Below are 24,646 nucleotides of genomic sequence, written 5' to 3' on the forward strand. Positions count from 1 at the left end.
TGTCCAGGTCCTGTTGTTATTCCAAACTGCTGGTGGTGGTGGAGTTCCTTCTGCTGGGGTAAAGGCAAAACGTTTTCTCCTAGTGAGATGCTGGAGTCCTGATCTGTGCTAAGCCAACACAAATAATTTCTACTGAAGCTGGTGGAGTTTGCTGGAGTTTAGCTACCATGGTGAAGGCACGATACCGGGGGAAGGCTGGGGCAGGACAAAAGGGCACCAGCTTGCCATTTTCTATTGTCCCTCTGAAAGAGCCAACTCTTGCTTTGGTGTTGTCACTGACAAATGCTGGGGGTCATAGGATTCCCTGCACAGTGGCAGCGCTGGCCTTTGAAGGCTGAGGGCCTGAGGTAATTACTCCCAATTTAACACAACTCCAGTCTTACTCAAGTTGTCCAGCACTGCTGAGAAGAGAGCTGAACCTTATCCTCATCCAGCATTCACCTTATTTGTCCTATTCCTATCTACTGTGGTACTTTCTTTTTGCCTTAACCTCCTCTGGTGCTGTTCTCTTCTTACTGGTGTCTAAGCTCTAGAGTCTGGAGTTGTGTGGGCCTCAGTCTCCCTGCCTCAGAGTAAAGGTCATCCAAAAATTGTTTCCTTTGGAGTCTGATGTAAATTCTTGGGTATCACTTACTGCTTGAGTGCTCAGTGAGTGCCCAGAGCTCTGGGACTCCATTAGCACAGGGCTGTGCTGGAGGCAAGTGCTGCCTGGCATTTTGGAGAAGGAAAGCTGGAGAAACTCCTGCCAAAAGAGCTGCTCAGCTTGAGCCTTCTCAGTGTGGTCCAGCAGCTTTTGATCAGCTCAGAGCAGAGGTGGGTGAGGTACTGTTCCCCCAGTGGCAGCTGGGCAGACCAAGTCACCAAGAGCCTGTCCTTCACCGGGGATCCACAGAGGAGTGTCATTCACAAACCTTCCTCCCAGCAGCTGAACCTCTCCCTGCTCTCTCTTGCCTCTCCAGTTCTCATCACGTGACCAGAACAAGACCTTGCTTGAGCCATACCCATCCGAGCTGGTGTTTCAGAATTATCCCCTGGGCAAGGTCTGTGAAATGCCTTTGCTTCTGAGGAATAGAGGCAAGGTAAGTGCTGGGATGTGGAGCTTTAACACTGTGCTAGAAGAAGAGGAGAGTGGTGTAACCCCCATGGTTTACAGCAGAGCAAGTGTCAGCTGTGGCACATCCAGATTCACCACCTTGGATTTGCAGGATGGTGGGAATTTTCCCGTGCTGAGGATTCTCCCCTGATTTCAGCTGTGCCTTGGTGGTATCTGACCCAAAGGAGCTTCTTTCCTTTAAAAGCCCTGGATTGATGGGAAGGCTGTGCAGTTCTCACCTGCTCTCATGCTTCCCCTCGAGTGTCCACCACCACGTCCTGTGGCTCCTTGGTTAATCTTGGTTCCTGGTGGGCATCTCTGCCTCTCTCAGCCTGTTGAGCTGCCTCTGTGCAGCTGGCAGTCAAAGCTCAGGGGTTGAGTCTTCTCCACTTTATGCTGGAATCATGATTAGTGATGATGATTAGTTATAATTAGTGGCAGTGGCACTGCAGGACATATGTTTGAAAAGAGCCCTGGAATTGGACTCATTTAGCAGAAGCAGCAGGAGGCCTTTAGGTGCCACTTCAGACTCCTGCTTAAGTCAGCTCTGCTCAGGTTTTCCAAAGGCAACATGGTGCTCTGCTTTGCCTTTCCAGAACTACAGCACGTCCAGAGCAACGTGCTCTTGAGGGTTTCCACCTTCACTTGAACAAAGTGTGATTGTTTTGCAATTCCCCAAGAAAGCTGAGAAGGAAGAAGCTGAAAAATGTCAGCGATTGTGTTGCACTGTAAAGAGGAAAACTGAGACCTTTTGAATTTCAGTCAGGGAAACAGTTTCTCAAATGACTCTTGTGCCAAGAGCAAGCTGGTGGGAATAGACAGCAGGGAGTCCAAATCACCTGGTTTAGATGTTGTGATATGGGATTTGGTGCTCAGGGGTCAATACCCGTGTGCTAGAAAATGCGTTTGGTGTCCCTGTGCCTGTGTTCCCCTGAGGGCAGAAAATGGCAGCAGGGTGGCTGCAGGAATGCACAGCACTCTGGCTTGCCTGCACTGGCAGCTGCCTGGCCATAATCACCAGGCAGCAAGAGCCCCTGGAGAGCTGAGATTGTCTTTTAATAATGAAACCACACTGTCAGTGCTGGTCATGTTTCTCCAGGCAGAAAATACCTTGGAAGCCCAGAGTTGATAGACACAGCCTGCAGGGCCGTCTGGCTTTCCCTCACTCTGGCAAGCTGACTGCTCTCATCTTCTGCACCAGCCTTTCCTGGCAGTGTCTTGTGCTTCTCCCTTGCTCCTTTACAGCCCATTTAAATTCTCTTTGCCATCTCATTGTGTTGGGGCTTGTCTCTTTGTCGTGCTGTGTTCCTCCTTTTCTCTTCAGTTTCCCAGGAAGGCCAAGTGTCTGGTCTCCTCTTGCTGGTGTGCCCATATGACTATCTCCCCACAGCTGGACTTCCCCACTGTAACTCAGTCTGTTCGAAGGGAATTTCTTCCTTCCCCCAGGATAATGTGCTGGTTGGCCTTCAGGTAGCACATTCTCCCTCTGGAACAGGGCTGCATGGCTGTGTGCAGGCAGAAGCAAGCAGATTCTCTGGGCTTGTTGAAAATGAGGATGACTTGATTCAGGTGTTCTATCTCCATACTGCTGGTGCCTGACCTTCCTTCCCAGCAGGCACTGCCCTACTGCCTCTGGCCGAGCTGCTTTGCCCAGGCAGAAGGGATTCAAGTTCACCCTTGTGTATCCTCTGCTTGTACCTCCAGAGCTAAAAGTCCTTTGGGAAAATGGTCAAGGAAGGCTGTCACCAGGGCACACCCAGGTCTCCTCAGGTTTCCACAAGTGGCAAAATCACCATTTTGTGTCTTTCCTGCAGGTTACTCGGCTGGTGAGGGTCACCATGGACAGCTCACCTTATTTCAAGTTGGTCGGCCCCAATGGTGTGTGCCATCAGATCCCAGCAGGCTCATTTTGCACTATAAAGATCCTTTTCATCCCTGAGGGGAGCAAGGTGAGTTTGGAGGAACATTCTCTCTAAAGCTACAGCGTTTGTTGCACACTGGTTATAGCCCACCCCGTGCTGTGAGGTCAGCTCTGGGCTGGGGGCAGGCAGCCTGGAGCTGGTCACACCTTGGCACAGCATGGTGCTGCCAGTCCCTGCAGTGGTTAAACACCTTGGCACAGCATGGTGCTGCCAGTCCTTGCAGTGGTTAAACACCTTGGCACAGCATGGTGCTGCCAGTCCCTGCAGCACCTTGGCACAGCATGGTGCTGCCAGTCCTTGCAGTGGTTAAACACCTTGGCACAGCATGGTGCTGCCAGTCCCTGCAGCTGGGCCTAGAGGGCTTTGCTTTCCCTCCATGCCTATTCTTGAATGTTCACAAGGGAAGAGGCACATGGAACAGCAGGGAAATCACAGGGAGGGGTGTTGATGTTTAGCCATCTCTAGGCTCACTGGAGGGGGTTTAATTATGGAAAATACCAGAGGAACAAAAAGATCCAGAGAGCTTTATTCTTTCCCATTGGCATGGAGCAAAAATGATGCTTTTTCACGTGCTCTGTTCTCCAGCCTTTATTAGTATGAATTAGTGGTCATTTTTGGGGTGGAAGAGGTAAATTCATGCCCACAAAGGCTCATAGAAAACAGCACTTTTTCTTCTGCCATGAGGATGGCACTCAATGCCTTGTGCTTTGCCAGTCTCTTTTCCTGCAAGACCATTTCCACGAGCTTGTCTGCATCTGCGAAAGGGAAAAGTTCACTGTGCCAATCCGGGCCATTGGTGCCCGCCCAATCTTGGACTTCCCCGACCAGCTGGACTTCTCATCGTGTCCAGTCAACCACAGCACCCAGAAGACTCTGCTGGTTCGCAACACCGGGAACCTGGAAGCCTCTTACAGCCTCAGCACTGAGAGGTAAAGCAGCTCACCTGTCTTAGTGCAAAACACCTTTGGGTGATGGCAGAGTTGGGAAAGAGTATCCCAAAGGAACCAGAGCATCCGAGCTGCTGCACTGCAGCCACAGCTGGAAGCGGGCAGGACATGTGGGGCCTGCTGTTGCTTCTAGTGTTTTAAGCAGGATGCAAGCCCTGAGCTTTGTCTCTCCCAGATTTCCTAGGGACTGCTGGAACACGTTAGTAGTTGGTCTGCACCCTCCTGAGCACCAACACCTTCTGAAATGGCTGCCTCCCAGTGTCAGCCAAATAAACCCATTCTCCAGGAGGCCTCGAGCGTGTGGCACATCAGGGGGCCCCTCATCAGATGCCCAACGTGAGCTGTGCTGTGAACAGCCTGTGCCGTTCCTGTTAGTCAAAGCCGATCTGATTTCCCTTGTCAGCTGAGGGCATCAGTCATCTCTCCTGTTTCACGAAGAACCTTTGAAAGCCAGTATAAATTTTCAAGCAGATCATTTAATATTTGAATAGAAGCATTTTATTCTAATTAAGTGTCCCCCACCTTTCATTCAGATTTCTTTTAAAATACTCTGAAGTTCCCGTGTTTCTGCTTTTTTTTTCAATTTATTTTGTTCTTGGTTAAATTTTTGTCAAACTGTCATTCATTCTTCCTTGGGAACTTTCTTCAAGGTCCTCTCATACCTGTTGATCTACCATCTACCCATAGGCATATGCACAGGTGTATAAGAAACAGGAGCAATTTGGGGAATATGTGAAAATGTCAGAGATGCAGGGACTGATTTGCACTTGAGTTCTTAGTCCTGAACTTGGCTGGATCCTCTTCTGAGAATTTGAAAATAGGAAAACACCTTCTTTCTCAGGCATCCCCTGAAGTCAGCGCCAGGAGTCTCATTCCCCATCCAGCCATCTGAGGGCAGGAGTATATGGACATGGGGCAGGAGTAGGAAGGGAACGGGAGGGAAGGTAGTGCTGAAGAGTTGCCAGGGATTCCCCTTAAGTAGTAGCTTCTCTGTTCTAGAAAAATTTCTGGCAAAAGAACAGGAAAAAAATTCCATGCCTTTCCCAGGCCAGGCAACGAACCCCTGAGCCCCAGCAGAGCCCTGCAGCAGTCCTGGCACCCCCATCGGGGCAGATGCAGGGGCACGGAGAGTAATCCAGCTCTGGGGCTGGTGGGACCTTGTCTTTCCTCCTCTCTCTCCAAAGTCTCAGGCCCAGCACAAAAACATTGCTGGCCCAAGGCTTCTCCATTAGCCAGTAGTGATGTTCTCACTGGTGGTAATGGGCCCGGGTCAGGCCCCTAATTGCAGCAATAGCTCCTTAAGAAGCAGAAAGAGCAGCAATTCCATCAGCTGTCACCACTGAGAGGAACAAAGTTCAGCTTGCACACGGCTCCAGTTGTTCTTCTTATTTATTTTTTTTGTGTTGCATTCTCTAATAATCATCAGATTCCCCAGGAAATGTTTTTAAGGTGACAAATTAACCATCAGCAAAGCACTAAACTTTTGTTTTCTCAGTGGGGCTGTACAAAGAGCACAAAGCCCAGCAGCCACTGGGCAGAAGCACCTTTCACCTGAGCTATCCCGAAGCATTAAAGCACTGATTTTTGTGTCTGTCAGGCAAGAGCTGTTTACCTGGTGACAAAGCCAAATTGCTCCTGTTAAATCCAAACTGCACCCACATTTGCCTAATTATTTTCCTTGTTTCTCTGGTGGGCCAAGCAAAGAGTTACCAGGCTGATGACACTCCAGAATCCCAGACTGCATGGCTGGTGAATACACAGAAACCTCCTGTTCAGCTCCCTTGCTGTGCTGCTCTTAATGGCACTTCATTTAGCTGGGATTGAATCCTTCAGGCTGTAAACGGGACCCTCCTTTTGGGTATTGTTTCCATGTCACTGTATTGCTCCAATTTGCAGTTGCACTCATTCAGTTTTCATTGCTCCTTTTCTTCGAGCAATTCAACTTTCATTGAAATGCTGATAAAACGTGCCCTTTCTTGGGCTAAACCAGGATGTTTACAAGGGGAAAAACAACCCCACACAACCACACTGCAAATTAAACTCATTATTCTCTGGTCTTCAAGGAAGACTTTATTCTCCCTGTTGATTCCTAGGCTGTAATGTCACAGGACAGGTAGTGCCCTGCCGTTTGCATTTCTTGAATAGGGGATTGAAAAAGAGAAATTTCTGAGGCAGTCAGTGTCAAGTTGTGTATGCAAATAGCTCTTAACCCTCTCTGTGCTCTTCCCAAACCACTCTCTGATGGGATTGTTGGCAGTCAGACCCTTGAGCCTCCATGCAGAGTATGGGGGAGATGAGTTCATTTTATCCAACAGGATTTTCTGCGGGCTGCATCTCCTCAGAAGAGAGTCAGTAGCTGTTTCTGATGCTGTGTGTTCTGTCTGTCTTCTGCTGACTGGTTGCTTTGCTCCTTGCTTGCACAAGTCAGCTGAAGTGAACTAGACTGCAAATATCCCCAAACCTCCCCCAAGAGTCCTGATCTCTCTCTTGGTCTTGCAGCCCTTTCACTGTCAGTCCAGCCACGGGAACCCTCGACATTGGTGAAGCCATGCAAGTGACAGTGGAATATCACCCAAGGGAGATTGGGCATCATTCCACATCCCTGGCAGTGCACTGCGACATAGTTGGTGAGTGCTGGGCACTGCACGGTGCACTCACCCTGCATCCTTCAAAACAGCAGAACCCTTTCTAAGCAGAATAACGTTAGACTTGCTCTGCAAACTACTTGTAGAACTGTTCATTTCAAGCCTCTGTGTGTTTCAGTGCTCAGAAGTGAGCAAAGAAGGGGCCAAGGCTGAGTCTGTCCCTGTTCTGGATGTGGTGTGTTGCTGTGTGCTGGTCCATCCCTGGGGGGAACCCTGGTGTCAGCATGGTGTTCTCCATCCTGCACCCCCACCCCAGTCCTCTACCAACTCCCCACTGTCCCAGCCACCTGAATTCCCCCTCCAGCAGCACTGCCCCATCCCAGCTTTACCACAAAGAACAGTGAAAACTAGTTAGTGTTTAGGGGGTTGATAAAGTGGATGCCCTCAAACAGGGATGAGATTTACCTGTGGTTTGCTCTGGTCCTTGTAATTAATTCCATCAGCGAGTGAGCTGAGCACAGACTCCTCTTTGCTTTGTTCCAGATGAAGATACCCACACCAGGCTTCATGGAAAAGCTAAGGACTTCAACATCGGGCTGGAGAAGTACTCTTTGGAATTTGACAAGACTTATCTCACGCTGTCAAGCCAAAGAACCATGCTCATCCACAACAGAACTAACATCACAGCCCGGTTCCAGTGGAAGGCTTTTGCTACTGAGGTAGAGGAGCATCCACAGAAGATCAGGTTGGTCTGAAAGATGCGGTGACATGCACTGCCCAAGGGTAAAACTAACATATGGGCTCAGGGGCTGCTTGTGCTCTTGAGTGCTTTAGGGTATTAGGAACAAGTAGGTGTTCCTGCAAAGTTTGCAGGGCAGTCACAGCTCGCAGTAAAGAGCCAACAAAGTTGCTGGTTGTTCAGTTGTCAGTTCGGGAGAGGTGCAGTTTGCCCAGAGACAGGGGGACCAACCAGCAGCATGGGAGGATCATGTGGCCATGTCCTCCATTTTGAAGTGCTGTGGCCTCACCTTGAACAATGTCAGTGACCTCCAGAGCCACCTAATCAGCACATAATGGGGGACACACAGTAGGCCTGCTGGGAAGCCTGTAACTCCAGAGTATCCCAGCCAAACAGGGAGGGACCTGTGCTCCAGGCAAAGGGGATAAAAGAAGCTGCAGCCTCCACTGAGTTGAGAGACCTCACTGAGGTTTGTTGAGTGAACTCTCCCTTTTATTAGAATAAAGGTTTATTTTTTTAGTTAGCTCCTCTGTCTCCTGGCCATTTATGTGAGTTACTTCTATACAGTCCCTCATTAGCATGAGAGGCGAGAGTGGGAGTAGTTTTGCCATTCCACATGCTCAGGTCTTAGTTCAGTGGTTGTCAGGGGTCCACTCTGGGGGTCCTCCAAGGCGAGCGCCCCCTAAATCAATCGTCCTATTTGTGACTCCGCTTCTTGCACTCGGGCAGGTATTCACTTGTTATATAACACAAGGCAGTGGAAGGTGGGGGTGCAAAGTATCAGGGCCTTCTGGCACATCATGGTGAAATCACTGTCTGTTGATGGAGGTTGAGCAGAGGGTTGCCATCTAAGTGGCTGAGAGCCCTCCTCATGCCCAGCGCTGCAGGTCAGCCATGGAGAAACATTTCTGATTTTGCTGCTGCTCCTGGCTTGCTTTGCTGCTTCTGCTTGCACTCTTCTCAGTCGTGCATGCTTAGTTATTCCACATGCTCACTTAGTTCAGTGCTGCCTCTTGTCCTATCTCCGCTTCTTGCACTCGGGCAGGTGTTATATAACACAAGGCTGTCAAAGTATCAAATCATGGTGAAATCACTGTCTGCCCATCTAAGTGGCTGAGAGCCCTCCTCATGCCCAGCGCTGCAGGTCAGCCATGGAGAAACATTTCCGAATGCGCTGCCCCGTGGCTTGGGCTCAGCCCCTTGCTGGGGAGCTGCTGCTGCTCCTCCCCGAGCGCTTTGCTGCTTCTGCACTTACACTCAGCTCTGCAAATCAGTGGCTTATTAAATGACCTGCTGCCTTTGTTTCTCCCTGTGGCTGCAGGCTGTCTCTCAATCTGTCTCGGCCGCCCCTGGAGACAGCGAGGCTCTCCGTAGAGAAGCACTATGAGGAGCTTAAGCGTTACGACGGAGAGTTGGAGGAGGAGACAGCAAAGATTGAAGCAGACCCCATGCTGTTCTCAGATGATGTTTTCACCATTGAGCCCTTGGTAAGTGATAGCTGAGAACCTCCTCCTCCTCCCCCTCCCTGAATGAGCTCACTCGGCAGATCCCCACCTCAGCTTGATGTGCCCAGAGAGAAGACATCAGGTTCCTGGTGAGGCTGGAGAGCTTCTTGCAAAAAGCATTGCTACCCTGTGGGCTCCTGGAAGGCAGCAGGAACCTGCCTAAAGCTGAGCTCTGCTGCAAGGGCTCGACGTCAAGGGAGCTTGGTGCGTGTCCTTGCAGTGTCCAGAGGGATCAGTTACCGCAGGAAGGGGCACAGCTTACACGTGATGCGTGGGGCTTAGCAGAGGGTGTTGGAGCACTGTCAGTTCACAGATTGACCTGAAGCGAAAAGGAGGCCAAATTCAGCCCAAGGTCATGGAAATGCCAATCCCTCCCTGGAACCAGGACTTACAGCATGTCTGAGTCTCCCTTCCAGTGTCATCTGGGAGCCTGAACACAGGACTTTGAAATGAACTTTTTGAGTTCTGTTGCACGCAGGGACAGAAAATCTTTTTCTGTTTATGCAAGCAGACCTCCATGTCCTTCCATCAACCAGAGCCCTGATTATGAGTATTGGCACAGTGTGAGATGAAGAATCCCCGCTGTCTGCGCAGTGCAAAATCCCTCCTCATCTTGGAGTAAACCCTACAATAATCCCAGCCTCTGCTTTCTTTTAAAATTAGTTGAACTAAGTTTTTTCTTTCCAAGGAAGGGGATCGTGTTCTCTTCTTGATTACTCCTATAGCCCATCTAAGGCCAAGAGCCACCAGTGTCAACACAACAGCAGTTTCACACCACTGTAGCTGACAGCAGCACGATGTGACCAAGAGCTTGTGTCAGAGCAGTAGGAATATTGTAGAGTGGGAGCTGATCAGCTGAGCATTAAGAGCATCCTGTGGTGTGTTGAGCTGGTTTTGGAGTGCTTCCTCGGGCTCTTTGTGTTGTTCACTCCTTGCTCTTAAGTAAAGGCTTACAGGTTGAAAAGAAGAAATGTGATATTGGAAGGTAAATCGTTTGCTGTTTCTTTCTGTTTTAGGAGGGAGAGGTTGGGCCACACTGCTCAGCTGAGATCAAGGTGTTCTTTAACCCCCGAGTTGCCCAAGTCTATAGAAAAGTGGCCTACTGTTTGATCTCAGGTATGGCTCCTTCTCCTCTTTCTCTCACCCACAGTGAGGGGGAGGTGCAAATACTCTTCCAGCCCACTGGGCTCCCATGGAAGTGCTGGGAAGGGTCCATGGTCAGCAGAGCAGTGCTGGCTCATGTGCACTGTCCCTGCGGCTTCCTGGTGGTCTCCCATGCAAGGCCAGGGCTCAGGACACTGATCCCAGAACAATCCAAGCAGTACATGGATAAGCTTTCATGACATGGGTTTGCCAGTATTTCCTCAAAGGCCAAAGAGCTACAGAGCAGAACAGCTTTAGGGAATGGGCACTAAGCCCCTCTAGAGCACTGACCTCCAGGATGGCTCCTCACTACATGGATCCATCATCGGGCAGTAGGAGCTGAGGTAGAAATGTGCTCCCTGAGCCTGGATCACCTCCCACTGCCCAGACAACAGCAGACCAGAGGTGGCTGAGCCCTGCTGAGCCCAGGCTGTCTGCAGAAGGACCACCCCTAGCCAGCACCTACTTCTCTCCCTGCGTGGGAATTGTCACCTTCTGGCTCTCAGGCTGAGGTGTGTCCAGGTGGTGGCCACTGGGCTTGCTGTGCTCAGCTTCCAGGAGTGCTGTCAAGTCCTTTTCTGGGAGCACTTATCATTGTTCCCCCACCCCAAGTCACCCCCTCACAGAGGTGGTGGCTTTGCTGTGCCCACACAGGGCAGAGAACACTCGCAGAGCACAGTGTGGTTCAGGTTCCCCTGTCCTTCCTCTCTGTCTCTGCATGGTGCTGCTTAGTGTTTTTCACCTTAAAGTGGAAGATGGCTGTCAGGTTTCCATCCAGGGAATACTCTGGGTTTGCCCATCTAGGAGAAAGAGGTGGGAGGCCCATGGTCCTCCAGCGGCCAGGCTCCCGTTCTGGAGGGCACTGCAATCCCTAACCCAGCTACTCTGTTGCCTTCCTTCCTGCTCCAAGCTGATGGATACAAGTGTCATGAAACAGCTTTTTATTTAGACAGTAATTGTGCAGGGATAACTCAACAAATACCATCTACAGTAATTACTCAGGGCTCATGCTAACAAACTCTCTTCCTGCCCACCAACTGCCATTGTTAGAGCTGTGGAAGGAAAGCAGGGATTTAAAAAGTTGCTCCCAAGGCATTCCTTGTGATGTCCTGCATCGTGTGAAACTGTGCATCTCTGTTTGTTGACATGGTCAGATGAGAATTATGTTCCAAGCCAGTCACCAAACACGGGGACATTCTGTGAACAAGATGCTGAGTGTCAGAAAGCAGCAGAAGCTGAAGACTTTGGCAACAAAGTCCTGTGCTGTAGGGCCACTGCCCCCCAATTTAGTTAGAAGCCAGGCAGCAATGCCCAACTCTTTGCAAGCTTTGTCCCTTCACTGAACGGATTTCAAAGCTCCTCCAAGTGCGTGGGAAGGAAATCAGAATCATAGAATGATAAGGGGTTGGAATGGCCCTTAAAGATCATCTAGTCCCAAACCCCCCTGCCATGGGCAGAGACACCTTCCACTAGCCCAGGTTGCTCCAAGCCCCGTCCAGCCTGGCCTTGAACACTGCCAGGGACGGGGCAGCCACAACTTCCCTGGGCAACCTGTGCCAGGGTCTCACCACCCCCACAGGGAAGAATTTCTTTTGTATATCTAACCTAAATTTCCCCTCTTTCAGTTTGTCCCCATTACTCCTTGTCCTATCACTACGGAAATCATGTTTTAAACTCAGCATTGCTTTTTCAGGGTGCAAACTGGTGGCTAAATGGGACACAAGCCCAAGGGGTGGGTTAGAAATTGGAAGCCAGCCCCAAGGCATATCACCTGAGGGAAGAGAAGGGTCCATCTCTTCCCCCAGAGCATCAGGAGCTGGTCTCACCCATCTCGGAGTCAGGGACTAGCATTGAGGCAGCCTGGAAAAAGCAGGATAAGAGAGTAAGAATTACTCTACTGAAATGGAAATCTCTCCCCAGGCCGTGAGAGCAGGCTGCCCCTGTGCCTCACAGGGGAAGGCCTCGGGCCCTGCCTCCGTTTCAAGTTTGCGGAACTGGACATGGGGAAAGTTTTGGTTGGAGAAGCCTACAGCTATGAGGTGAGCAGCAGGGGCTGGGGTAGATCCTGATGGCTCCTGGGGCAGAGGGGAGCCTGGTGGACCTGTGGAATTTCTGGCAAGTTGGGCAGTTGTGAGCAGGGAATATTTGACATACTAGTCAAATCTGGGGAATTTCACAGAATCTGGATCCTTTTCCGGGATCTGAAAGGTGTTGTCTGTTGTTCACGAAACCCCAATTCCTGCTTTTTGGCAACCTCCCTTGGAGATCAGCTGGGATGCTTTCTGCAAAACAACCCCTCAACACATGAAAGCAACACTGGGTCAAAAAGCTGAAGTGTTCAGAGGCTTCTGTTCCAGCCTCAGACTCAAGGCACCTGTTGTACTGTTTTGGCTTCTGCCACGTAGCAGCACACAGCATCTTCTGCCTTTCCAGGGGTTAATAATTTATTAGAAAGCAACTCAGCCTTCTGTAAGAAAGGAAGGTTGCTCATGTATTTCCATTTTGCTTTCTTGCTGCTGCAGGCAATGCTGGTTAACACAGGAGCTATCAATGCTCCCTTCCGGCTCATCCCTCCAACCACAGTCCACGGCTCCTGCTTCACCTTTCAGCCCCAGCAGGGCATCATTCCACGCAATGGGATCCTGCCCATCCAGATCTTCTTCAGTTCCAGCACCCTGGGGGAGTTCGAGGAAGAGTTCCATTTCAATGTGGCTGAATGCCCTAAGCCTGTGACCTTGTCTATCAGGTGAGGAAGGCTCTGGGAGCTTGGTGGGCACATCTGTAGCTGTCTCTGAGTAATCATCTCCCACCTGCCTCATTTGGTGGTGGAGCAGAGAAAAAAGGTGTTGCCTGAGGTCTTAGTCTTGGCTCTGATGTTGGCATCCCCTTAGTGTGGGGGTGCCTTCTGCCCAGTGCAGGTACCCAGGAGCTGGAGTGACTCCTTCCTGCAGGGACTTCCTTCCGTTTTGGCCATGCCAGGCAGTGGGAAGGCATCAGCTCTGGGCAGTTGCTGGTCTGGGATGTCCCCTATGAACACCCAGGGCTTTGGAGATGGGCCAGCCTGGGTGACTCTGCAGCCAGAAGAAGTGGTTCTAAAATCCTCTGTTAATGATCCGTGCCAAAGGGGCAGCAGCAGCCTCACATCATCCCTCGTGCCCGTGCACAGGCACAGGCTGTGCTCCTTAGTCCTGTGCAGGGAGTGCTCTGGGACCTCCTTTCCACAGCAGGAAGGGACTGGGGTGGGAGATGGGGAGCTCTGCAGCAGCAGGGACTGTCACAAGGACTTGGGCATCCTCCCATGGGCTGGTGCCATTGCAAAAGATAATCCTCGCCCAGCAAAGGGGAGAAGGGGTGATGACAGGAGAGGCAAAGCTCCCTTTTCAGCACCACAGCAGCACGAGGGCTTGTCCCAGCTAGTCTGAACCACGGGCTGGTGGGGTAATGTGGTGGAGGCAGGAAAGCTGATGCTAGGAGCTCTGGAGCTTTGGAGGTGGCTGTGTCTGGGCCGCTGTTGGGAGGCACTGAATCAAGGTAGTAAAGAAACAAAAGGAATCTGCAGTCCATTCTACTAATAATATAAGGGAAATGGATAAAACATAACAAAAAGGTTATTACTTTGCAAGAGAAAAGTAGTGAGTCGGTCTTTCTCCTAAGGCAAGGGCACAGAGCCATCTCTGGGTGTGTGTACAGGGTCCTCCATGGGGCCAGCAGCACCTCGGGGGCATGCCCTGCCTGCCGTGGTGCCCTAAGCCCCATCAGCAGCTGTTGGCTGCCTCCTGTGCCCACAGATGCCGTGCTCAGCACAGGGTGCGGGGCTGGTTCGACACCCACGGGGCTCTGACACCAGCTTTGACCCACCTGAGCTGGAAGGACGGCCAAAGGCTTTGCAGTTCCCTTTAACCAAGCCGTTACCTCCTCTGTCCTCGTCCTCGCAGGGGTCACGTCACCGGACTGAGCCTGCATTTCAGCACAACTGGCCTTGACTTCAATGACGTGTCCTTTGGTGAGTGTTCCCTGGGCTTGGACACAGCAGGGGGGATCTGTGCCTAGCCAAAATGGAGCACTTGAACAGAAGAGCATCTGTCACTCGTGCTCTTCCATGGCAGCCTGCAGGGTGTTAACTCCAGGGCTGCTGATGGCATTTCACCATCGTGAGATCCAAAAGGACCAAAGGAATAGAAAGTCAGTATTTTCTGGTGTCCCTCGTAGTCTCTTCTGCTCCAATCTCCCAGTCCTTGCCAGCAGAACGACCGTAAAAGTTCTCGTCCCAGGAGGGCCCAGGGTATGGGACTGCAGGAGAAGGGAGCTTAAGCCATGTACCTTTAGTGTGGGATGTTAATTAGTGGTGTGAGGGCATCTCATTATCCCTGACCAGGTCAGATGCCCCAGCAATAGCTCTGCCTCAGGCACCTGTGTCCTCGGAGCTGTGGGCTTCTTCTTCTTCCCCAGGAGAAGCCCAGCTCTGCTGACAGAGCTTTTGGCTGAACATCCAGAGCGTTGCCATTGAAATGCTGGTTCTAGTTCTCCATCTCAGGCTCACAAAAGGCTTTGTACTGAGATGATCTACAGTTTAAATGTGAAATCAGTCATGGATTGACTGAAGGGCCGTTATCATTCTGCACCCAGGATGCCTCTGTGTTTTCATGCAGTTCATGGACTTTTTAAGAAAAAACTCATTACCTTTTCTGAGCTGCTTCCTCCCCTCCATCACTGCCGAGCCCCTTCTTAGTTTCTTTTTGAATAAATGAAACAACACGAAAGGCAGCAGGCACAAAGATTGTTCTGTTAGAGGAGATTCATCCTGTTTACTCTGATTTCATTCCTAAGACCTCCTCAGCTGAAGGCAGCTGTTGTATTTTTTGCTTCTTTTAACTGTGCTGCTGGCTGTTGTCTGCATCTGGTGACCTTGGTCTTATTCCCGACTGGGACACCTGTGTTTGTCCTTTTTGTGCCCCTCCTGCCTCCCTGCTGGAGTCACTGCTGGAGCTGGGCAGTGTCACTGTTGATGGACACGGAGAAGCTCCCTGCTGTGCCTGCAGTTGGTTTTCCTCCCCATCTGGGTTCAAATGACGCTTGGTAAGCAGGCCCTGGGAGATGTCTCCTCCCCACAGAGCTGGCCAGCCAAGCCACATGTCCACTGCAGAGCAGGCTGTGGGCTGGTGTCCTGGCTCTGCAGGACATCCCCACCAGGTGTGGCTGTATCCCGGCTTTCCGTTACGGGAAGCAAGTCTCAGAGCTAAGGTGGTGTCAGCTCTTGTGGGCAGCAATCACAGCCAGTGTGCAGTGTGGCTGTGATGTCCCCATTTGTCGGATAAGACGAGACATGGTTTCTAATCACTGATCTCAGAGCAAGCCTCAGGTTTGCCTCTAGTGAAGTGGGCTGTGAGTTGTACGTGGTTGCCCCAAGCCAGGAGATACCTTAAGGATCCTGCCTAAAGAAACTGCATTGGGGTGCTTTGCATCATGTTCCATCCTCCCTTTCTTTTGCTGTAGCTTCTCCCCAATGACAACTCAGTGCTTTTATATCTTGAAAATGGTGGGAGTGTTGGCAGCGTTAACAGGGAATTTTATGGATTGAGTTTTCAGGGTAAATGGTCGATCTGGATGCACACTCATCAGTGTGCAGAAATAATTGATGGTGCTGGTTTGGGGCAGTTACAGAGGGAGAAACTTGTGGTGTTCAGCAGGGCTAAGAGTGGGCATTTCCAAGGCAGCAACCTGAGACCAGTGTCCAAGTTACAATTCATTGCTCGCTGAGCTGCTCAGTGAGCTGTCATTCAGATAACAAAGAGCTAAACTCCAAGCGCAGTTTCATCCTACCAGGATATTCACACCAGAAATCACGAGATGCTTGGTGCCTACTCAGCCATTTGTGTCATTTCCTAGGCTTTCCTCAGACCTTGTCGTGCCACCTGATCAACACCTCTGTGGTGCCCATCACCTTCCATCTTCGCATTCCTGAGGACGGCCAGGGACAGCCCAGCCTTACCAGCTTTGACCAAGTGAAAGACAACACTCACTCCTCCTGGGAAAAAGGCACACTGGCTCCATGTCAGGAGAAGCCAATGGAATTCACTATAACACCCAGCACAGGGACTATCCCTGCCCAGGGATTCCAAGAGATCAGGGTATGGGAGGAGTCTGGCCACACGTGGGTCAGTAGGTGGGGCTGAAACCTCACTGGGGTGTGGGAGGGCTTTAGTGCTGCCGGTTCTCAGTGTGTGCAAGGGAGGGATCTGCACTGGTGTGGGAGCTGGGTTACTTGGAATGTTCCTGAAGGAACACCATTTAGTCTCCAAAATCATAAGCTGAGATCACATGGTCAACAGAAGCCATTCATGTGTTGTTTTTGAGCGTGACTTCTTTGACTGAGAACAGGCAGAGGAAGGATGAGGACAGAAGGTGGCTGTTAGAGAGATGCCACTGTATAAAGTAGTTTGCTTTTCTTCCTGGTCTCATTTCTCCTCTCCCGGGGAACAGAATGAGTTGTGGTCACTGCAGGGATCCCCAGTGAGGAAAGAAAAAACTCGGCAGCCATCAACTGCCCAGCATCTGCAGGAGCACACTTTGCTCTCAGCTTCCTGCTGAAAAGCTGAACTCGTTTTGTCCAAGTCAACACATTTCCTTTGCATTTATGTTATTGTAGTCAAATGAAAAATGGGCCCTAATTTGAAGACAGTGGTGAGTAGAGCTTTAGTCTCATTATACATGATTATGAATAATGCTTTAATTTAGCCACCTATGCCCTGACAGCTGCAAGGTGTGTTTAACAAATTCAATATTGCCAGAAGGCTTGTGTTACTCCCAGAGACTGTGCTCTACGCATGGGCCAGCAGAAGAATTAAGGCAAAATCCTCCCTTTCCTTACTGCAAAACAGGAACTGGAGAAGACCACACATGGGTAATGAGTTTCTGGGAGAAGGGAAGTATTTACTGCTCTTCTCTTCCACCAGGTCACGCTGTGTTCCAATGACGTGGGACAATATGACTGTGATATGGTGGTGGACGTGGATGGTTTTGGCAAGGAGGTGTTGGATCTGCACATCAAAGCCAGGTACCAGCGCTTTCCTTGCAGCTGCTTGTCCTTCCCCATGCACCTGCCACCAGCACAGTGCCTTGCTCGGGGTTTGCTGGCTGCAGCTCCAGGAGAAGGCTTGTTTAATAAGCTGGTTTTGCCCAGCTAGGTAGGAGAACAACAGTGCTTGGAAAGCAGCCCGTGGTGAGTAGCACCCCTGCTCACAGCCAGACATGGCTCTGGGCCTTTTTCTATGGGGAACAGGAATGACATTATTTATTGGCCTGGCTTTTGCTGCTTGAGGTATAAAAATTCCCCAGGTCCTCCTGTCCTTCTTCCTGCAAGCTTGTGCTGGGTTCCAACCACACTGCAGCATTGGTTTGGGACACAGTGAGCAGCCTGCTGAGAGCTGGGGTCTGGCTCAGTTAACGAGGGCACGTGGCAATGGGAAAGGGGCTCATGGCAGGAGTGAGGAGGGCAAAAGAAAGGCAAGATCTTACGAGGGGAAAGTAGTCCTGGATGTGGCAGGTGGGATCAGGTTTCCCTGCTTCCCTCTGGCTCTTTTGAACATTAACATTCTCAGACTTAACACAGATGTTGCTGTCACTGCAGCCAAATTCCCTCCTGTGGTGCTGCCCTGGGTGTCAGATGAATGACAAGAGGGATGCAGTTCCCTGGTGCCGCTCCCTCTCCCAGGCAGAGCCGTCCAGTCAGTGCCTGGGCTGCAGTTTTGTAAAGCAAGTGCCAACGGGGACAGACCTGGGGTGCAGCAGCAAGGGAGCTGTAGGAACTGGGAGGATGATCACCCACTCCCTAGGGCAGGTGGTGGCTCGTGCCCTCAACGCTGGGCAAACGGCTGAGTTTTCTGGCAGGGCAACAGCACCCTGGGAGAGAAGGGAGTTGTTTTTCCTTAGACACTGGAGTCTTGTGTTCCTTGAGCCTTGGTGAGCACTGACCCTCAATGGGAAGGCTCCCCCCAGCTTGCTGGGCCTGTTGAGGGAGTCCTTGCAAGCCTCCTTGGGCAAAGGAGGGACTGAGGCAGCTGTGGGACAAGGCCCGTGCTCTGCCTGGACACTTGGCAGGCTCTGCAGAGCTGAGTCTCAGGGTTTGCCCCTCCTTGACAAGACGTGTTTGAGTGGAAAGACATGAAAGGTGATTTATCTCTGCAGGGGTATTAAATGTCTGTTGGACAGTGAAAAATGTCTTATGCTCCATTCCATGCTCTGCGGGGTAAATGCTCTCCATTCTCTCAGTATCTCTCATTCCCTCGGGGTCATCTCTTTGCCCAGATGTGTCGTTCCTGAGCTGGGTTTGCTCACCTCCACCCTCGACTGTGGAGCGTGCTTTGCAAAGGTCCCTTGCGAGAAGATACTGACCCTTTGGAACCTGAGCCCCCTTCCAGGATGCTACAGAATTCTCCCTCAGGTTTGGCATCTCATCCACCTCCTCCTCTCAAATACTACTGAGGGGTTTATTAGGGACAAATGGGGTTTGGATAAGACCTTGCTGGCTTCTGTTCAGACTTAAAGATGAGCTGAGAATAGGATTCTACCTGAATGTAAACTTTAGGAAGCAGTTAAATTGGAACCTACCTGAATATCAACTTCAGGAAGCATTTTAACCTCTTCAGGAAGCAGTTTATATTCTAGTGTTTGGGATATTTTCTTGTGAGAGATCTTAGAAGGTTGTGAAAAGCTGCTGCAAGGAGGCTGCCAGCACAGGAGTGGGTGTCTGTGGATGCAGCAGCTGTTGGGACCCTCTGAGGATGCTAAGCCCCAACAATTCTTGCATCTTTTTTTGTGCCTTTCAGCTTTTTCCTGGGGATTTTTAAAAAACGTGTGTGAGTTGCCATTGTGGTAGATGTTAAGGAGTTTAAAGTTTCCTCAAAGGTCCCTCTGAATTTGCACTTGATTCTGTCCCTCTAGAGAAACCAAGAGGCCGCTGCTCTGTGGTACTCCTGCCCCAAACCATGTGGGATTATCCAAGGTCACAAGGCGGTGGAGATCCCAATTACAGCTGAAGTCCAGGCGGTGGGCGCTCATTCCATCCCGGTGGATATCGCCGTGTTCGGGAAGGAGAGATCCCCACTGGTGAGTGCGAGGGGAGACGTGTGCCTTTGTGCAGCTCATCCTGGGAGGGGGGGTGAAGTGTAGAGGGATTCTTCCAGGGAAAGCAGGGACTTGTATATGGCTGGTGTGGACAAGGAGAGATGGCATTGGTGGCAGAAGCAGTTTATGCTGGAAAAGAGGAAGAGTGGAGTCCTCCTAGGGAGTAATCTCAGCATATAGTTCATCTAAGCTGAAATTGAAGATCATTTTATTTAATTAATCTTCCATTTAAAATGCTGGTAACTGTGGAAACATCTCTTTTAAAATGTCATCTCTCTGAACACAAAAGGAGGATTTCTGGGAACCTTCAGCTTTCTGTGTCAGAAAGGAAGGCTGATGTTTGAAAAGTGGTTGCAGGGAATTAAACTTATATTCAAGCAAATGGAAATGATGATGATGCCAAATCCCCTGGATGGCACCAAACATCTCAAGCCGGGCCATTGCCGTTGTGCACATAAACCAGTCAGCAGGAAGGCCGGGCAGTGCAGGCTGTGCAGGGGAGCCTGACTTTTAACAAAACACTTGCTCGTAACTATCAGGTTACTTCCCTTAAAGAGCAGGGTTTCTCCCCACCAGAATAACCAGTTGTTTAACTGTCAGACTGTTTTTAACTACAGATTTCTTGCAAAGCTTTTACCTTTGGGCCAACAGTTTACAGTTTGAAAGTTTCCCAGACTTTAATCTTTTTTTAAGTTGGAGGCAAATATGTCAAATTTTTGCCTAAAAGGCCAGCATTTTAGCTGGAGTGTCATATCTGTCCCTAGAGAAATGACTTGAGTGCGATTGAGCTGTTTAAGCTTTCTTAACTTTCCCTGTTGTGTTTGTTTTTTTAAATCTCTCTTACCTGCTCCCTGGAACAGCAAATGAGTTTAATGTGCACTGGAAAGATACCGCTTGTCTATCCAAGTGTGAATAAGATAGACTTCGGCAAGATCCATGTGATAAAGGACACTTCCCAAACTCTCCAGCTGTGCAATCAGGATCTCATCCCCGCAGCCTTCAGAGCAGAGATCGTAAGTGTCTGTGGAGCTGTTTTCCAGTGAAACTCCCTGGTCAGCAGCAGCCCAGGACTTGGATTTCATATGTAAGGTTTCTCTATCGCTCTGTGGCAGAGAGGAGGCAAGAGATTCCATCCGAGGCAAGAGGAGCCTGGCTCTGCAGGTGGTTTTAGCTGGGACAGCTTTCAGTGAAATAGTTTGCAGAGTTGTAGGAGCAGAAGTGAGTCTGCATTGTGGTTACAAGTTCTCCCTTTATTTTGTGGAAGGTGCAAGTCACATTTTTGGAGCTCTGAGATGAAGAGGAGCCTGTGGCCCTTTGCTCCTGAAAGGCCGAGGATTTCCCCATGGTTTCCTCATACCATCTACATTTGCTTTGTGCCAAAGTGCTGTTAATGGTAGAGACCAGGGTGTGAGGTCTGTCCTCAAGCTCCGGGTGGGGAGAGGAGTTTCCCCCTCCTGGGGGTCAGAGCATTCGGGCTGTTGCACACAAATCCACCTGCGGGGGTTGTGCACCCCTGGAGCCTGTGGCCTCTGTAGCGTTCCAGAGTATCTGGAGAGCAGCTGCAGAGAAAGGCTATTTAATTCGTGGAGGCTGCACAGGACAGAAGGAGCTGGGGCTGCTCCCCTGGCAGGGCAGCTGAGCTGGTGCAGCAGAGTTGGTGCAGCCAGCAGGGCTGGGCTGGCTGGGATGTGCTCCCCGCTGCAGGGGGGGCTGTGAGGGGCTTGGAAAACAGGCTTGGGAGGAGGGTTTTGTTCTCCACCATGCTGAGTGGGCTGGAGCTGGTTGAAGCCAGTCCCGACACGGTGGGCGTGGTTGTGTCTGTGGATAAAGCATCAGGCAGTGGGGGCGAGTCCGGGGCTCTGCCTCCTTGACCAAGGAGGAGGAGAGCGAGTTTTCCACTTGCTGCTTTCCTAGGTGTCTGAGGAGGAAATGTAACCTCCAAGTGAGGGATTTCGGGGGCAGCTTTCTTCAACTCCACAATGAAGTTCTGCTCTCCACCCCTGCAGAGAGCAAGCCACCTCGGATGGGTGGTGCTGGCGTGGAAATGATAGTTTTTGCATGCTCATACTTGGCCGGGACCTGCCGAGCTGTGTCTGTACAGCTGTCCCAGTGGAAGGCCTTCCCTCCCTGCCCAGGGCAGCTTGCAGCTTTCTTACCCCATCCATAGAGGGAAGTCCATGAGAAAGCAGAGGACCAGAGTGCTTGGGAAGGCTGGGCCATGCCCACAGGGCAGTCTTCTTTCTCCTTACTGTTTTCCTGCCCTGCTATAGCCATTTAGAGCTGACTTTTCCAAAGCAGAGGGCTCTGGGGCACCTCTTGGCAGCTGATGATCAGTGGGAAGCCAGGGCTTTGGTCCTTCAGGGGCGAGGACTTTGGTGCTGGGCTTTTGCTCAAGTGGTTTTGCAGAGTTAGTCTTCAGGCTCTCAGCAGTATCCTCCAGCTGTGTGGCTGCTGTGGTGGGATTTGAGCAGTTATGGCTTTCTGCAGCCTTGAGCCTTTGTGAAAACCCAGCTCTGTTGTGGGCAAGCCAGGAGAGAGAAAGTAGCTTCTCGTGGCACACACTCCAAGAAAAGACTGGAGAGGGAATAACCTTCTCCTGAGGAGGAGCATCCTTTGGGTTGGGCAAAACTTAAAAGTCTGTTAAAATGGGTTAAAGGAGGGTAAAATACAGGTTGTATAAGCTCTGCTCTTGCCCAGACACAGTAGCTTAGATTTAGGGAACGAAGCCTTTATGATTTTTATCCTCCTCTCTGTAGCTGTTCCTTTTCTCACACCCCACAAGTCACCAGGGTCCATGGTTTCCACCCTAAATGCATGTTTGGCTTGCCTTACAGGGTGACAGATGCTTGAGTATTGAACCCAGGGAAGGAGTGGTCCCTGCCAGGGGTGAGGTTCCTGTGGTTGTCACGGCAAACCTGGATGAAACAGGGAGATTTGAAGGCAGCATAAAGCTGTTCATTGAGAACAGCCTTACCAGTGTCATCCCCATCCAGGCTGTGGGCACTGGCACCACAATTACCATTGACAAACCGTTTGCGCCGAAGCTGAATTTGGAACCCCAGTTCAAGTAAGAGATCTCTTTAACTCCTGCCTCTCCTCTTGGCTCAGCAAGGAGCAGTTATGCTGTAGACTTTCAGGCTAAATCTTGTTCAGTGCTCCTGGCTCTGTTTTCCTGAAGCCAGAGATTCCTTTAGAAACATGTTGTTATGCTCAGGTTCCTTAAATTATTAGAGAGACGCCTCTGCCCAAATTAAGGGGCAAAGGAGACCATTTGCCAAAGTCAGTAGTATGGATTTTTATTTAACAGTAAATGTGAGGTAGAGAGAGATAGAAAGAAATTGGAAAAAGAGAGAAAGGGGGAGAGAAAGAATGACAAAGAGACAAATTAAGTAGAGAAAATATCACTGCTCCTTGGATTCCAATGGCATCCCATTGATCCTCTTCTTGTGGCCTTCTCGGTGATGAAGTGTTCTCAAAGTGATGGTTTCAGTCTGGATCCATTAAGGGAAGCCCAGGATGGTGAGGGAAAAAGCCCATGGTGATGAAGGAAGTCCCTTGTGGTGAGGGAAGATGTGGAAATACTACATTACCAGTATAAACCTATTCCTCTTGGCAATAACGGCATCAGAAGGGCACCAAACATTATCTCTGGTCCACATTAAGAGCGGGAAATGAGGATGGTCTCCAAGCTATTAACACCTCAGATTGCTCACTAAGAGCACTTGACTGCAGGGAAATAGCAGCTCCCATGACCTTCTCCATCTCTGCTTCTCCTCCAGCCTCGTCCCCTGCATTTTCCGGTTCAAAGTAACAAACAAGGGGCGTCAGTTCCAGCGGCTGTTCTGGGGCACAGAAGGTTTCAGCACCTTTCGACAGCGTCATCCTCTCCCTGCCCTCAGTGTCACCAAGGGCAAAAATGCTTCCCAGGGACCCACCACCCCTGTATTTAAGCTGCGGCCACGGAATATGGATCTGCAGCCAGGCGAGACTATGGAGCTGGTGGTGGAAGGCTTCTCCAGCATTGTCCAGGTGAGGTCCCTGCCAAGGGGTTTCTCCTGGAGCCCCTTGACATTTGCCTGGGAAAATGAGCAAGGGCCTTCAAGACAGTGTTTAAGGCTACAGGTTTCCATGGCAGCACCAGTGGCTTTCCTTGCAGGCCACCATCAGTTGCTAAGGCTTTTTTGTGATTCCATAGCTACCAAACCCCAATGCTGATCCCAAAATACGGGCTGAAGGAAGTATTGCTCCTTCGGGGCAGACAGGTTACCAGTGTCACCTGCTGAGGCACAAAGGAAGGGCAGAGAAAATAGGTTACACTTAAAAGTAGGAGCCCGAGCAGAAAGTAAATTAAACAAGTGCCAAGTGGTTTCTCTGGGGTAAGCAGAGAATAAAGGAGAAGCCCTGTGAAGGGAGGGAGTGTCTCACGAGTGCCTTTTGTGGCTATTGGGGTGCAGTGTTATGGCCATTGGAGCACAGAAGAAATAGGCTGCAGCACAGGAAGAAAAGGGGGCAGTGTCTGTAACTTTGTGGCCCGTGGTGGGTGAGGAGCCAATGCAGGGTGTTTGCTGGACTGGTGTTTTGCTGGACTGGTGACAAGTGACTCTTGCATGCAGGACGTGGAGGAGAAACTTGTGTGTGAGGCAATCGTGAAGCCAGAGATAACAAAGAAAGAGATAATCAAGACAAAGGTCACCTGCAAGTTCATTTCTCCCTCTGTGCAAATATCATCCACAGCAATCACTTTCTGTGTGGAGAAGGTAAGTCTCTGGATTGCATCCTGGCATTTAACAGCGTGGCTCAGTGAGACAGCTCGTGGGGGGGGTGTGCTTGTGTTAACACCCCTCTTTACCCTTCCTGAGGCACTTTGCAAAGTAAGTGAGGATGTTTTTAGAGATGAGACTGGTTTTTAACTTCCTCAAAGCCGAATTGCGGCTCCAGCTGCACTGCTGAGGGGGACCGTGGCCACCTGGACCGTGGCCACCTGGAGAGAAATGCCAGTTTCTGTGCTCACTGCCAAGGGAGGTTTTTGAGGATCCTCCAACGCACGGTGATGTCTGAACACCAGTGCTGTAGGGAAGCTGGGAAAACCAGAGATTTCTGTCAGTTCCTCAGGCTGATGAGGAAAAACTTGTCATCTCCTGTGTGTCTTTGCCTTCTCTGCTGCTGGTATGGATGCTCTATGGTATAGCTATATGGTATAGCTCTGTGCATTTCCCCAAGCCTCGCCTGCTTCAAAGGACCCACACACGTCCTGCAGCTGCAGTGATGATGACACCGAGGCAAAGCAGGTGCCCTTTAGTCTCTGGATCCCAACTTCTGCATCATCATTCCCACAAGGGGTCTGGAAAAGATGTTGCATTATTTAGTTTCTGTGGTTTTGGGTCTCTCCTCAGGTTCCCAGGCTTCCATAGAAGCACTAAATCCTGGGAACAGGCAGTTCAGATGTAATGAGAAGCGTTTCAGCTCTCCCCGATGCCTGCCTGTGCTCTACTTGATGCCACACTGATTTATGGAGTACTCTGGCACTGCAGCTGTTTGATATCAATACATCCAGAACTAGTTTCCCAAACTCTCCGGTTTCTCTGCACC

The 24,646-nt window shown here is 50.5% G+C and overlaps 1 protein-coding gene across 1 annotated transcript in view; it reads left to right on the forward strand.

Moving 5' to 3' along the window:
- Nucleotides 1-959: 959 nt before the first annotated feature.
- Nucleotides 960-24,646, forward strand: part of LOC114000433 (hydrocephalus-inducing protein-like) — a gene marked incomplete at its 5' end in the record, with an annotated part of 56,926 nt that continues 33,239 nt past the window's right edge. The window contains 18 exon segments of the mRNA XM_039386796.1: nt 960-1,079; nt 2,908-3,042; nt 3,730-3,944; nt 6,462-6,589; nt 7,091-7,292; nt 8,608-8,773; nt 9,808-9,907; nt 11,855-11,973; nt 12,457-12,680; nt 13,870-13,937; nt 15,821-16,062; nt 16,888-16,988; nt 18,239-18,374; nt 18,875-19,039; nt 19,918-20,070; nt 21,892-22,124; nt 22,837-23,086; nt 23,671-23,814. Of these exon segments, the coding sequence (XP_039242730.1) occupies nt 960-1,079; nt 2,908-3,042; nt 3,730-3,944; nt 6,462-6,589; nt 7,091-7,292; nt 8,608-8,773; nt 9,808-9,907; nt 11,855-11,973; nt 12,457-12,680; nt 13,870-13,937; nt 15,821-16,062; nt 16,888-16,988; nt 18,239-18,374; nt 18,875-19,039; nt 19,918-20,070; nt 21,892-22,124; nt 22,837-23,086; nt 23,671-23,814 (2,901 nt within the window).

Source organism: Pipra filicauda, unplaced genomic scaffold (assembly GCF_003945595.2).
Source record: "Pipra filicauda isolate LSUMZ 115617 unplaced genomic scaffold, ASM394559v2 scaffold501_size416358_pilon, whole genome shotgun sequence".
Taxonomy (NCBI): Eukaryota; Metazoa; Chordata; class Aves; order Passeriformes; family Pipridae; genus Pipra; species Pipra filicauda.